Consider the following 16,560-nt stretch of genomic DNA (forward strand, 5'->3'; position numbering starts at 1 on the left):
AGGAGAATCACACATGACAGATGTTAGCCATGTCACTTAGTACATGCTCAGATCCACAATTATGGACATTGTACAAGAAACAGAATTAAATAGGAACAGCAGGCAAATTCTGGTTATCTAGTAAATAGTTAAACTGCTTGAAATCCTGCTAAAAGACTGCACTATACTTAAGTACCACACACTGCACTTATCACCAGCAAGGGATGTAAGTAACCAAATAGGAAACAACAAAATGTTGGTAGATACTCACTTCTATGAACAGCCAAAGGATTTGTCTAGTATTGCATATTACAATGGACAGGCAGCAAACAATTCTGATAAGCTGCATGTAAACCTAACAGAGTACACAACTGAAAATTAAAAACCTATTAACTGTGTTCAAAACTTCACAGGTTAAGTGTTTAATAGCGTCTTAATCACAGTTTTACCACATACAAAGTTCTTATAGACAAAATCTCATGAAGACAGCCTGAAAATACACTTCAAATTCCATTTTAATAATCTCCTTTTCCCACCTTACTTTTTCTTTTCTGTAGTTTCCCTTGTATCCATTATTCAGTTCCCCACGAAAGCACAGTCATCTATTTACCAAAGCAAGAAGATCACTCATAGCTCATTCCCGGTTGCTATTTCCAGTCTCCAGAATATATTAATGTATTTACACACACACCTCCCTTCTTCCTGCTCAAGCACTGCTCATGCTGTGTGTTCTTCTAAGCACCACACTGACCTCCTTTCTCCTATTTTCTCATATAACAGAAATGCAGTTAGCTTGGATTCTGCAGTGAAGGACTACAAGCAGTCAGTTATGCTTTTGAGCTTCTGGCCTGTCCTGCCAAAGTGCCAAGGCTCAACTCTTTCCAGAAGGTATGCCAATGGGGAATCAGGCAGAGCAGAAATCCACTTGGTCACAACTGCTCTTTTATGTGATCACAGCCCTATCTTTAAACAAGACAATTATTGCACAGAGCAAAAGACCTCTTCTGTCAAGCTAAAATCACTTGGCTTCAGCCAGTTTAAAGATACTTTGCACTGCTCACACAGCACAGACCAGACTACAGAGCTATCATTAACTGTCATGTTGTAGCATAAGCTCCTAACTGCAATTCCAGGCTTTTGGCTTTCAAGCATGAGAATTTGATGAAATGAAGCTGAGCAGATTTAGGGCCAGTTTAAACAATTAAACTTCTACTTTCTTCCTAACGTTTTAAAACATGAAAGTTGGAATGGAACTCTTCCAAGTGGAAAATGAGATGCTGCCAAATTGTCTACATTTTCCTCATTTCAAGGTTAATGACCTGTTCCTACTTTTGCAGGCACCTTTAGCTGCTATTGTTGAACTTTTGCAATAGTAGGAAAACGTGTTCTCCTGAAATAAAAGGGAGTGAGGAAATACATACATACACATACACCTGTGTGTTTATGTATGCATGCATTTTCACTGAGCTACAAAATAAACTTTCTTTGTGCAACTTCTACAGAATCATCTTAATGTTACCCACATAGGATCAAAGACAAATCCTTAAGGATTACATCAACAACATGTCTTGTACTGTGGGAGCTTGGAAATAATTTCTGGTTTATCCAAGTCAGGAGGCTGGTCCTAGTTAACATTAAAGAGTATGTGCGGGTTACTTCTCTTCTATCCACTATATAAATACAGCTTCTAAATCCTCTTTAACTGAAGCCCAATGTTGCACTGATACTACAAAATTCAGCAATGTGTATAGCCTTATGTCAGTTAGAAGGGGTGGACAGCTGTAACCTGCTTAGAGGAAAGACCATCAGCACCACAAAGGCAACTGTTGCCCTCTTACAAAAAAAGGAAGTTACATTATTAGAGTGCTAAGGTTTGGAAACCCTGGCTTAACTACAACCACACACTAAACAATGTATGGCTTTTCAGTCATCTATATCATCCTGCTTTAGAGGCCAAACTTAGTGAACAAGGGAGAATTTGCACTTACAGCAGTTAACAACATGAAAGATGACATTCTTTACTAGCTACCTGGGCAGGGACAGCTACCTGGGCAGGGACAGCTACTCATGTAAGACTCAACACCTAGAAACTTCCCACAAAGAGTTAGAAACATTTAGAAAAGCCACTTTACCTATGAATTGAATTAATATTTATTGTGTCTTCAACTTTTCTGAAGATTCACAGAACTCTCAAATAATTAAGGATGCATTCAGACTACCAACTAAGAGGGACAGGACAGATTCAGATGCTTAGCATAGCATCCAAGCTTCAGGTAACAATTCAGATCACGTAATATCCAGAGATGTCACATTCTGTCTCAACATATTTGGGGTGGTCACAAGCAGCTCTAGCACAGCTCCTCTGCCAGGACAGTATGACAGGATTACCAGTGAGACTGAAAGAGTACAGGGCTAATAGAAAGCCCAATGTGGAACTGCCCAAAGGTAACATCACCAAGTCACTCTAGCCCATAGTGATGGACTTGGCCATTTCCCATTATAGAAGCCTGAAACACATTCAAGTCACAGGCAGATCCTGGGTGAAACCTTGAGTCCTGATGCCACTCAACTCTCCAATACATGTCTTTTAAGTGTCTGCAGGTCTGTCTACAAAAAATATTTTCACTTGCAAGCAACATGAAGATTTGCCAGCCCAACACTATACGAGTAATGGGGAAAAGTAGTTACATGTCCATATTAGATCTTTTCAACACTGCCAGCTCAGCTCTTCCCTTCTACATTGTCTTAAGAAGTCTTGGATGTCCCCTAGACTCCACAGCAGGCTGCCTGCAGACCATAAAAAAACCCTGGTATTTTTCCCTTAACAAGCATTTTATTGCATTTTGGTGTTAGGCAACATCCTTGAATAGTGTGGTAACTTCTACAGCTCACTTGGTTCCACAATGGGCCCTAAGTACAGGTAAAACACTCACTACTGTGAGTTTTCCCACCAGGACTGAATGGTTTTTTTGGCAATACATCAGTAGACAAATGTATGCAGGTTTGGTTTTTTTTTAAACATACAAGCAAAATAGTCTTTGGACTTTTTCCACCATGATCAAGGATGGCTGAACTGATCTTACACTGTTCTTCGTAACATTTCTATATTGTTCCACTAAATTCATTTTCTCATTCCAAAATAAGTTCTTCATATTACTTAAACTAGAATAAAGATTCATAGATCGACTCTAGAATGGGTGCAAACTGTCATTTAAAAAAAAATGCTAACAGTTAATTCCATAATGCAATAAATTAACCACTGTTACTACAAGTCAGAATAATCATCAGGCCTAGTAAACACTTCAGCTGTTGGATTTGGGATTTGTTTTGTCTGTTCTTTCCACAAGCTGTAACAAGAAACACATAGCATCCATATGGGATTATACAGTCTCAAACCACTGTAAGAACACTACAAAATAGACATCAATCTTCATAATACAGTGTACTACGAAAATACTATCATATTCATTTTACAGACTACTAAATCAGATTAGAATGGTAAATCACATCCAAAAGCACCTAATAAGGTATTGACAGAACAAGTGCTGAATTCAGAAGGACGATCTGAAAGGCAAAAGATGTACTTACATAATTATGTAACTCTTCAATCAGGGCCTAAATGTAAATCCTCTTTGTTCAAACATTAGCAGAAGATACACAGTAAGTGAAAACTGCATTTTTATTTTTTTTTTAAGCAATGTGTTTGACAGTGCAGCTTACTATGTAAATCAAATCAGCATTTATAGGCAGCAGAAGGACGGACAAAGAATTGATATTGAAGAGTCAGTATTACAATGTAGGAACTGCTTTGAAAGTCTTGGGAGAAAATAATGTGGTTTGCATTGATTATTCATCTACTTCTAAACCAACATGTCACAGATGTCCACCAGGGAATGAAAAAGCCAGAATAAATGGCTTTTATTCTACTAACTCTATCAAGAGGCTTGCTAAACAGATCGAACTCCAGAGGGATCATTTTGTCTATGAATTAGAAAAAAAGTAAAATTCAAATACATGATTACACAAAATCCATAATGAGTGAGGAAGAGAGAATGTTTCTGTGGGATGGAGTTGTTTTGTTATTGAAATCCAGTACTGAGCTCATTTACAGCATCAGCTATGTCAGAGAGAAGTCTGGACCATCCTCTTAGCTAATGAAAACTGACATTTTCTCAAGAAAATACTCCCCACACATTTCCCAGAAGTGGAGCCTAACATTCAGAGTTTAAAAAACACCCAACAGTTACACAAAAAAAAATTTGGATTTAGGGAAAGTATTTTTAAAATATAATTACATTTAACTCAAATGTGCCCTTCCACTACTGGCCTGACGAAATAATGAACTAAAGACATGACTTCTTTTAACACTAACATGATGCCTATAAAAACCTCTCTTTTTTTTTTTTTTGTAAGAGGAATTATCAATTAAACCCTAATAAAGGATTTAGAGATAACTGTAATAGCAAATACTGTAATAAATTCAGTAACCTACCATCTGTTTGTGATTTACTGAGAAATATCGTACTGGCCCGTGGATGATCTGATGGGTTGAATTCCATGTTCAAATCTGGCAAGACAGAAAGAATAGCACAAAAACATTTAGGATTATCCAATGGCACATACAGATTTTCTCATTCTTTTTAGTAAGACCAAGTTTACATACTTAAGGAGTTATTGGAAAACAAAATCCTTCTTCACACGAGTGGCTCTTTTTGGCATGCAAATCATTTGCATCAACACAGCTTTGGGATTAGGCTTCGGTTCTAAGGGCTGCTTTGGATTAAAACAGATAAAGCATCTTAAAAAGTTTGTACACACAGTCAGGAATTAAATCCATTTACCGTCAGTTTCATCCCACCATGCCCCAAAGCCACTGCTAAGCACAGGAACACAGCTTGTTATATGTAGTTAGAGAAGAATTAAGTATTATAAAACAACTATGCAACCCTCTGTAGATAGATGAGTTTCCAGGATTAGATGTGATTAAAAAAAGTACTTATTGCAGCTGAATGTAAACAAGTCAAGTCTAGGCCAGAGCATTTTACATGGTCAAGATTACAAAAACTTGGAACTTTCCTGCTGCTTCGCAGATGAACATGATCCCTGCTGTCACAGCTTCTTAAAAATCAACCCCCAAACCAGCCCTAAAAGCACTCGCACTAGGTTAAAGATTCAAGCCTATCAGAGCTCATACAAAATTCTACAAACGTTATTTTCCCTATCAAGGTTAAAATCCATCGAATTTACTTGTTCCCAAATTCCACTTCACTACCAATTTGTCAAAACTCTTTCATGCCTGCATCCACTCGAAAGCCTGCTACTAAAAATAGCACATCATTTTTTATCATTTTCCTGCTCTGCCAGTGTGGCTACTTTAACCTTGGTTCTCTTATGCTCTCTTGATCTCTAGATACGCATTCTCTTGCATCTGATGCAGACTACATATGAGCACTGATATGTTTATCTTCTGTGATTATCCCAAGCTTTCTACATTTCTCTCACTCCCCTTTCATCTCTGTGAAAGCTCCGCAGAACTGGACACAAGCCTCATGCCTTAGAAAACCAAAACAAGATCTTTTTACCCAGTGGTCAAGTTCTCCTGTCTACAGCTTCCCCTGTTCCTTCACCATCCTACACTATGTGCTCTTCTCCCTTTCCCTTTTATTTTCTAATTTACTTGGTCTTCCACTTCCCTGCTTTTTCCTCCTAACCACCTCCTTACAAACGTACTTTCTCTTGGCATTTTTCCCCTTTATGCTTTCTAGTTTTCCATTTCAACTCCCTGCATCCTGCAGCCCACGAGATGAGCAACCGGATACACTGCTGCTACAGAGACATCACTTCTGGAATAAAATGATCTTCCTTCTTACAAGGAAGAACCCAGAAACACCATTCCTTAGGTGGAAAGGGGCTTAGAATTATTACCAAAGCCACAGAGGAAAAGAAATCTAGGAATTTCATGGGAAAGTAATTTTGATTCTCCCAGAAACCAAAGTTTTCAGCCAAGTTTGGAGAAGATTCTAGGAATTAGGTTGGACATATGGAAGAAGTTCTTTACAAGGAGAGTGGTAAAATACTGGAACATGTTGCCCAGGGATGTGGTTGAGGCACAAGATCAGACTTGATCTAGTTGGTGGTGTTCCTGATGACTGCAGGGGGGGCTGGACAAGATGACCTTTGAGGGTCACTTTCAACCTAATGTGACCTGTGACTCTGAATGCCATCTTACTACTAGGAGTTCTGACTTGAAGGACTGTTACTTTCAGTGGTCTATTTAGACATAGAGAAGAAAACAAAACAAAAACACAGAAAGCCATCTAATGAGCTAGACAATGCTGGAAAAGGCTGGTTTCCCTTTCAGGATAGTTTTTCCATTAGGCTGAATTCAAGATGCAATTCATGAAGTAAAGAGCATTCAGCATTTTAAAATGGCAAAATGCATTGTCTTTCATCATCATCTTCATCTTCTATTAAACAGCACAATACATCACCAGAAACAAAAAATTGTCTTTTTTTGTTTTAAAACCACTACAAATAATTTTTTAATCCATCATTTAAAGTACAGCGATATAAGTTCAAACAACAAAACAGGACCAGCAACATGAAACTGACCTCAGCTTATAAAACACTCCCCCTAAACAGACAAGCATTCCTTTCCTTCAGGCTTAGAAAATCATCTGCTCAGGAAGCAGTAACAACCCAGTACAGCTTTACAGCCTGCTTGCAGGGCTAAAAAGAAGCTGCTGTATCTTGCAGTCAACTTGCAACTCTTTAAGGCTGCTGTGTTATAAAAGGCTGTCATCCAGAAGCAGTACACCAACAGAGGACTTGAAGTCTTTCTGAAAAAAGAATGACCTACTAAAAATCACTGACCCTCGGATAAACTGTTACTGTTCTGACAGGAGCTGAAAGAAGGCCAACAAAATCCAGTCTCAGCAGCTGAGGAGGTCAGGCCAGGGATTTCTGAAACATCTTGGTAGGTGCAGCTACTCACTGCCAGGCAGTGGCTGTAGCTCCTTCCCACCACTGAACCCCACAAAGCACCATGCATCTTCTCTACACATTTCTTCTCTCCCATCCTGGATATCCTGTACATCAAACACACCCATCTGTCTTTCTCAAACTGCCTGCACAAAAATCAGGAGGAGAACTTGACTGTGGGGAGCAGAAAGCCTGCCAGCACAGGTTACCCTGTACAAGGGTGGTTACCCTGTACAAAGTGCTGCTAAGAGAGGCTGGCTCCCCACCTCCGTCTGAGGAACAGCACAGGTCTCATGGGCTTGAAGGCAGAGAAAGCCCCATTTAGTGTCTCTCTGCAACTTGATCACTCCCAGCTCCTCCAGAAAAAAAGTGTTAAATCAGAGCATCTCACAGACCACCTGCAGACCACATCAGTCCATGCCACCACTGCTGGCACACAGGAACATCAGAATGTATGAAGTTTCACAATATGTAAGGAAAATTTCAGTCTCTGGTTGACCTAAGATGTCTTAATTTGTTGTCCCAATTGCAAACAAATGCCTTTTGGACAACAAATTCTTACCAATTTGTCAATAGAAACTGTTTTACAGAATGAAGAGATGGAATGATACACAAATATCTCACCACCAAAGATGAGGGGCAAGTCCACAGTTACAAATGCATGCAAATATACTTAAGATTGCATTCTTTTCCTTGCTTAGTAGCATGCCAAAATTAACAATTATTTTAAGGAGCATTCTGATTTATCACATTGAAATAAATTCACACTCTCTCCAAGGGGGGAAGATAAAAAAAAAAAAAAAAAAAGAGAGAGTGGATTTTGCATGTACCTTAATTTGGTATGTAACTGTGCTGAAGTTTAAGACAACTATGAGAAGACCACAATGATCTTCACCTTACACACTGCAAGAGATGTCATGTCTAAAGCTGCAGTAGCTGCCTTCAAATATCGTGATAAAAAGAAGAAAAGTGTAAAATACTTCAAGTTTCAGACATAGGCTAAAACCCAGGCAAGATTGTAAATCTCAAAACGAGACTTCAAAAAGCATTACTGAGACTAAAAATACTGAATACAGCCAGTCAGCACTTCTGAAAAGGGTAAGAAGAAATTGCAGATGAGTGTAGAAGAGAGCTGCAAGAATGACTGAAGGACTTCTAATGAGAGTCTGAGTTCAAACTGTTTAGCTGATGAAAAAGGGAGACCAGGAGACGTCTGTACTTCACATATACCTTCACAGGGGGAGAAAAAACAAGTATTAAAAGCTCCCTCTAATCTGGCAGGCAGCATAACAAAAACAGTGGAAAATGAAAGCAGAAAGATTGTAATTATGAACTTGAATGAAAAAAGGGAGGATAATTAAGCACTAAAGGTCTGCACTGAAGGAATATGTACTCAAGTTATTTTCATGCTTTCCCTTTTCTAGAAGATTCCTTCAGACAAACATCTTTAGGCTTTAGTCCAGCACAAGTATTTAGGCTCAATTTAAGAACAACTACATGCAAGTTACTGCCTTATGACTCATATGCAGGTCAGATCAAACGATCCCCATGGGCTTCTAGCCTAAGCTCTATAAAATCTTTAGAAATAGGAATATTTAAATTATTAAACACAGACCCTCAGCAAATCCCAGTAGCACATTTGTATACTTTCTAAAACTGCACCAAACTCTGCTGTAGTACTTCAGAACAAGCTACATTTGCAGACTTGTGGTTAGAATACATCATGCAAGATAAAACCAGGAAAGGACAAGACGAAATTTTAACAAGAATAATTTCTTTAACTCATGAATCTATTGAGAATAGAGAAAGGCACCACAAGAGGATGAAGGATGGGTGCTGCAGCAACTGAATTCTGAGCAACATGTATCAAAGCATCTGACATGACACAAACAGGAAAACCCAACACAGTCACTGCTTTTGTAACAGTGTACGTGGGATGCAGCACAGGCAGCAGGTCTGAAAATGTGTTTATTCTATCAGAAAAATATGTTGTTTCCTTCCTTTTGAACAATGAAACTTCTGTAAATTTGCACTGCTAAAGCTCTGATGCAGATTCAAGAATGGACTACAATCTAAACTGAGTGAAACAGTTGGTCTGACATAATCTGGTGAAATTACTGTCCTTCCTTCCCTTCACCCTGGGACCACAAGCTCTCACTGCCACTGCACGACCACTGCTACCATTAAGGAAAGAGAGAGTGTCACATATTAGTTTAATGACCTATTGTATGCTTCAAAATTAAATCAATCCACATTTATTTGGCCCAGAAGATTTTTGGATTGTATTAGTTATTCAAAGAGACTTCATGCCTATCCAGGGCATGCCACAGAGAAACCTGCAGCTGACCAGGCGCTACATAAATTCCTTAACTTCTTTGCCATCTTTTCTCCCACCCACAACCTGACATTACAGAGCAACTGCCTGGTATGGCCTGGTGGGTGGAAAACAACAAAAACATCACAAAGGTGCTTATCAAGAAATGAGAAGAATGCAAGCAACGAGCCATGTTTAAGCCCTACAGGGTTCTAAGCAGTGTGCTGAAAGGGAAGAGAAAACAATTGCCACAAGAGCAGAAGGAAAGGGAAGCACAATTGACCTGAAGGAAGGGAAAAGCTTTCAGACAGACACGAAGGGCAAAGCTTTCAGTGTGCCCTGATGTGTGTGGGGAACAGCATGGCTGTGTCTCACTTCCCAGCAGGACATAAGATGTTATTTCTCCAGCTGGTAGAAAGACCCAAATTGTTGCTCCAGCACCCAAGTTACCAGCTGATAGAAAAGAGCTGGTGGCATCTGTGGGAAAGAAACAGAAAAAATACTTTCCAGGAGCAGACCAGGAGATGAGTTTCCCCCAGTGCTGAACCTAAGAAAAACTGCTGAAATAAACTTCAAAAGTCTCACTTTTACTCTGGTGGGCTGCTCTCCTCTACTACCAGCAATGACATCTGAATGTAATGACAATATTCCCTTAAACATGACGTTACTATCATTCCCCGAGGAGCTGGTAAGAGTTAAATGGATACCTCAGCTAAGAGAAGCTTCCTCATCTTTCCATAGTCAAATGAAGCAAGAAACCAAAGATAAGACTGATGAGCAAAGAAAGAAGACTGAAGGAAGCACTCTCTCACTATTATTATCCATTTTCTTAGACTTTAAATCACCATAATTTATGCAAAGAAGCCACAACACAACCTTACATTTGGAAAACCATATGACTAAACCTAGTAGTAAAGTTTCCGTTCAAGACTTGTGTAGATTAGCGTCTCCAAAACAAAATAAGACTGCATTTTACAGGCTGGTTTCACTTGGTAATAACAATAGCTGCATCTGCTTTTACAATAAAGCTTCCAAGATATGTGTCCAGGCCTCTGATTATCTTCAAGGCCCCCTCTGGACCTGCTCCAATAGTTTGATATCCTGCTTGCATTGGGGTACTCTGAATTTTGTTGAAGCAAACTTGAACGTTTTCAATACTTCACAGTTCTCTATCTGTACATACACTGAAAGAGGAAAACTGCATCTTGATTCTTAAAACTGTATCAGTGTAGTTAATGAGAGAGAAAGTAAACAGATTTAAGAATATGTCACTAGACAAACAAATATTGCCCAGTGGGAACTCTAAAGTGAAGCTGAACCACAAGTCTGTACAATTCAAACTGTAATTTTAGAAAAAAATTCCTTGGATATTAGATGAAACCTCTTCACTGGAAGGATTCTCAAAAACTGCAACAGGCTCCTCAGGGTGGTGGTTGAATCCTCATCCCTGAAGGTGTTTAAAGGACTGAGAGATGTGGTGTTGTGGGACGTGGTTTAAGCACCGACTTGGTAGAGCTGGGTAACAGTTGAACTCAATGACCTTGAAGGGCTTTGCCTACCAAACCAATTCCATGGTTCTATGATTCTGTCCCAGATCTGATACTAGAAGTTTCAGCTCCTGCCACTCAAACACGACACAATCACAGCATGAAGCTTTATCAGCATCAGACCATAAGATTTATCTGTACCTTTTCATGGTACTTCATGGCTGGTGTAAGCAGCAGCTGACCTACCCCAAAGGAGAGTGTCTCTCAGCTGTGTTACTGCCTGCAGTATTCTTGGAAGAATGAATGTTACTGATGATGTTCCAGTATGCTTCAACAGAGATTATGAAAAGAAGGTTGGAAATTGGAAGGCTTTCAAGAGGCAGTTGGCTGGAGGGGTGAACTCCTTCAGGTTTGGCTAGGTCTCTGGAAAAACTTGGATGTGATCTTTGCTACCCTGGAGCTATGGTATTCTCTGTGTACCATTCCAAGCAAACAACAGGCATGACATTTCTCAGCAAGTTCTAATTACATGGTGACTCTGTTCCAGGCTCTGCTCTGCTCTTGGACTTCGAGGGAGACACAGAGATAGTTCATCAATATAAGGAGCCCTCTGTGGCAAATAATGCTTGTTTCTGTAGTTTAGTTCTGACCAGTCAGCCAAGTTGCAACACAGAGCAGTTCTCATGGACACAGCTGTATTTATTTTCTCTTCTAGAAGGAAAATGACATATATAACTTTGCAGAGAACAAGACTGAGCAAGGTTCATATCCAGGGGTTTTATTTTTGTATCATTTTTCAGGCTTAGCATTGCTTTCACAGTAATCTCTCCTCGGTAACCAGAGGAGAGCATCTCCTCTCAAGAGGAGATCTCAACATCTCAAGAGCAAGTGAAATCATCTCACATTATGTGATGTGTAAGTCTCTTCCGTAATATCTCCTTACATTTAGAACAGAAAATATATCAATTAATAAATCTTTTCCATCTCAAATTCATCTCATGAATGTCTTTCATATATTCTAATACTGCATTTATTAGTTTTTGCTTTAACTGTAACTAAAACAAAGCTTAGTAGTCCTATTGATAAATAAGACAGCAGAAAACCAAAACAAATATGAGTCTCCCTTCCCTGCTCAGAAAAGTAGAGGAAAATATAATTTCTCCACATTCAATGAAGACTTCAGTATGGATTTAGAGACCACCAGTTCTGTGTTATTGTTAATTCAGGAGCATCCCCACCCTTAAACAGAATTATCCACTGCAAAAAGTGCTTAACACAAAATATATGGCTGTGCATGCATCTATTTACATCATACTGAAGTACTGCTTCCCTGGCTCTCGAGTATAACATAAAGCATGATTCTGCACTACAGTACTGTAAAACACTTGAAGTATAAATAAAACACAACAAGGGAATGTAGAACACTGTCCACTCTAAAAGCCACTTTCTTATGTCAAAGTATCTTGACATGAAGGATATCACTTTTCCTTCACATATGTGAATGGAAATCTAAGACCAGCAAAGAGAAGCAACTTCTCAAATCTGGTATCTTTAAGATTTTTCATTTTCCTGTTCAAATCAGTAAGTGATGACAAGCACGTGTGTGAGCCTGCCTCCCTTCCTTCCTGCCAGCATGCTCAGGACATGCTACAGCACAAGGGGACACTGTTGAATATTCAGTTGAAAGTTGTCCGCCCATAAACCATCCTGCCAATGTTTTAAAGAGAATTACATTCTTTTTTTATGAAGCCTTCAACAGAATCTAGACCAAGACTCTCACCTGAAACCAAAACTTGTTCATGTGCAGGACATGCAGGGATATGAAGCAGGCATGGATACAGACAAACTGACTCCAGAGGGACAACATTCCCCATCACGTTACTGGTTTTCACAGATACAAATTATTTCTAAAACACCATTTTCATTATACTGAAAGTATAACCAGACTTTCAGAACAAAAAGAAAAAAAACTATATTGGGATAGAAAGTGGAGCCCTGCAAGTCCAACACACCAAGAGCTCACAATGCTTCTGAATCCTTGGCACTGAGTAGGAAATGGTTTTAAGCCCAGCAGATTGAGGGAACCAGAACAGGGTTCAGCAGACACAGCAGCCTCCCTCAGAGGTCTCAGGTATGCAACCAACCACCTGCCTCAGCCCATCCAGATGAACACAGGGAAACAAAGCTGAAGCCAAGCAAAGATGTTCTAAAGATTCTCACCTAAAAGGCAAGGAAATGCACAGAGCATTTCAATTCTGCCCTTGGAATGCAAAGGTGGGGCAAGGCCTGTCACCATTTTTCCAGAAGCATAGTCTGCTCTGAATATTCTAAGAAATACCTATAACATGATGAGGGCATTATTCCCACAAGCCTTTTTTTATCCCCAGTCATCATTTGTGATCTTGGTTGCCTTCAATGCAAGATGGAGGGAAGAACTCTAGTGCACATTTTAAAAAGAGCATCATGCTTTGCACTTCAGCACTTTGCTGTGCACCTCCCATCATTGTTCGTTTTCTCGTGGCCAACCTTTCCATTTTGTCACTAAACACCACTTTTTGGCACTGGAGAACACAGTACTCAAGTTTCCAGGTTCCACCTTCTCTCTTAATAACCCTTCTCCATTCAATGCCACAGAGCCAGCTGATGCACTCCAGATGTGATCACATCAGAAGCTGGTGTCTCTCCATTCCAAGTGCATTGCTGTGTAAGGTGGGAGAATGTCACCATCTGGACAGTGTCACCACCTGTTTCCAGTGGATTTTATTAACACTGTAAATACTGCCTGCTTTTGTTAATGTCAATCATGCCCTAATTAGGATGCTTGTAGCAACAAAAGGAACAAAGCCACTGTCCTATTACCCTTAAACTGATATTCCTGCATTCCTCTAATGCCCCAGTGATACTGAGCACCACCAATGTTTTTTCCCTAACACATTTTTATTTAACACATACACCACTTGAAAATTAATTTACTTTGCCTCCAAAGCTAGAGAAAACACAAACAGCTGTGAAAGACTTAAAAAAAAAAAAAGTTTTTTTAATACTTTTCTTTCCATAAATATATCAGAAGAAACAATACACCGTGATTTATTTACCACTCATTATGATAATCATTCCGCATGATGCATAGAAACTCTTTTACAGATACAAACAGTACCATTGCAGACCTAAACAAGTGATACCAGCTGTTGTCACACCGAAGTATTTTCCTTGTCATTTCCAAACATGCTCTCCACCAAAAGAGGCATCAAACCATCACATAAAGCTGGCCATGATCCCAGCCACCCTTGCCACAAATTTCACCCAGAGGTTAGCAGCTGGCAGAGAATTATTTATCACTGAGTCATAGCAGCGGTCAGCAGAAGTGCTGGGTTAACCTACTGCAAAGTGAAGCAATTGTACTTGAGGACACAGATCAATACAAAGTCAGCAGCATAATCATCATTTCACTGCTGAGCTGACCTTATGAACTTGAATCTCAGACTGAAGATCTGCAGCTTTGCACCCAGAGGCACGTGTTTCACTGCCCCTCAAAACATGCATACTGCTATCACACACAAACAGAACGACCTCAAGGATGCGTTGTGTTATGTTCTGCAAATCAGGGCACAGGAGCTTGAGCTGTAGCTGAACTCTTCATCTGGAAAAAAGTAACTTTGTGCTAATGACTCAAGTTCCAAGAAGCACTCTCTCTATCCCGGCAGAGCAGGAGGAGCTTCCCTTCCTCGTTCCTTTACAGAAACAACTTGAAAAAATACCAGTGAAAACAGCATCCTTTGAGGATCTTTTCTTTATCCTTTTGATTCTCTACAGAGTTGTGTGACCTAAAGCTCAAGTATTTATCAAACAGCTAATAGGTAATATATGAATGCAAACAGGGAATAAAACCCCACCACTCTATCCTGGTTTGTCAGAAAATTTAGTGCAAGTGTATTGTAAAACACTTCTAAGGGTACATCTACAACTTCAAGGGCAGCAGCTCTTTTTTAATATGCAAAAATATAATTTGCAGTCTCTTCTGAGGAACATCACAGAATACTTGGTAAACTACAATAATGGGCTTTCAACTTTTCCCCTGCAGATTTGTATTCACATGGCAACCAAATTGCCATGCTACCAAGATACAGCATTAAAATCAGCACTGCATGCAGATTGCCATCTAAAACTGAAAAGCAAGGGGCATTAAATGAAAAACCTCTCTCATCACTGAAACTCTACAATTGTGCATGCATGCAAAAGACCCATCAAGCAATACAGCTAAAGCATGTGTGTGTACACACACACACTTCAACGACCACTTCCATTACTCTCACCTGACATCCTCCATACAAAAATCCTTCATTTCACCAACAAACCTGTCCGGATTCCTACAACCTCTCTTTCAATCCACCATCTCACGTATTATTTGGACCAGTTCATTATTGGTGGATGAGGCAGGAGTTCTGTTGAAAAACAGAATATGGTCATCTATGGCCATCAATCTAAAAAAATTGGAAAAGGCAGAGTGGACACATTAAGACTTCCCTTATCTTTCCTGATACATTTCCTGACAAAGGTATCAGGGAATTAATAAAAAATACATATATATATAAAAAAAGCACTATACTAGGCCAGTCATAGTTTGCTATGGTCTGCCTCTAATCATTCACACTGACACTATATGCTGCTTATTTATTAAGCAATAGCTTACTTCCCTATTATTGGAATTGTTCCATGTACCAAGGCTACTGGAAAGATTCATGCAAATGTCAGACCATATGTAATGTAACATTTCTGGACAAACACTTCACATTATTGCCTGGCAGGGAAATGCTAATTTAACTCACCACATTCATGTCCTTTGAGCTTTTTTGGCCTTATATAGCTCAATGCTTTCAAATGTTCACTGCCAAATTCAAGCCTGTGCTCAACCTGTCACGCAGATGCACACTGAAAGCAGCAATGGTGAACTGCTAGCACAGAACAGTTAAAATCACCTCATGTCAGTCCACAAAACTGCTTTCAGAGGTGCTATGACAAAGGAGAATCAGAAAAACAACATATCGAACCAGAAAAGATAACACCTAATGCAGCACACTGAGCAGAATGATTTCATCAAGTCTCCTCCAAGACAATCTACTGAGGGAATCTACTGACAGGGAAGAACAACCACATCATTAGCAATTTGTACTCCTGTCAGGAATGCATTTAGTCACACCGTAGATTAAGTGTTTAAGAATTGCTAAGCAGACATGAAATTTTCCCATCTGAAGGCTTACGTCTAATCTGCCAATATAAAAAATTAAATACAGTGAGTCACTTCACTCAGGACAGCAGTTCCTCACCTCAAATCTCACCAGAGGCTTTTTCATTAAAACACAACAGACAGTTGACATCACAGGCGAGGTTTTGCTGGCAAGTGCTGTATGTAAAGAAACAGATATCCAATCTGACTATGCCCTTTAGAAGTGAAAAAATGCCCAACAATTCCATGCATTCAAGAATTACCACATAAAATTAACATGTGGTATTTACCCAAAGGTCCTACTCTTCTAAAGAACCTATTTTGAACAAGTGTTCTGATCTTTAAAGTACCTGGATACAAAGAGGGAGAGGTGAGCAGGTTGTTGATATGGGACACTGTGTCTCTTGGAATTTTTCAGGTTCCTTAAAGGAATAACAAACATTGACATAAGGAATATCTGGTAGATAGAATCCACCAGTGTTTACAAAATGCTTTAAACAAGGTGACCTGCTTCTGAACCTAAGCATTCTGTGTTCAGATAATCTCTGCTCAGAAAAGCCAGGTACAAATTGCTT

The 16,560-nt window shown here is 39.5% G+C and overlaps 1 protein-coding gene across 4 annotated transcripts in view; it reads right to left on the bottom strand.

Annotated features, from left to right (window-relative positions):
• CCNY (cyclin Y) overlaps positions 1 to 16,560 on the bottom strand; it is a 93,120-nt gene that overhangs the window by 41,644 nt on the left and 34,916 nt on the right. For 2 of the 4 annotated variants that reach the window (XM_054390060.1, XM_054390062.1), the window contains exon 2: positions 4,472 to 4,546. The exons of 1 other annotated variant lie outside the window; for it this stretch is intronic. In XM_054390060.1, the coding sequence (XP_054246035.1) occupies positions 4,472 to 4,546 (75 nt within the window). Of the gene's footprint in view, positions 1 to 721; positions 734 to 4,471; positions 4,547 to 16,560 lie in introns of all 4 variants that reach the window. One more of the 4 variants, XM_054390061.1, reaches the window with a different exon arrangement.

Source organism: Indicator indicator, chromosome 20 (genome assembly GCF_027791375.1).
Source record: "Indicator indicator isolate 239-I01 chromosome 20, UM_Iind_1.1, whole genome shotgun sequence".
Taxonomy (NCBI): Eukaryota; Metazoa; Chordata; class Aves; order Piciformes; family Indicatoridae; genus Indicator; species Indicator indicator.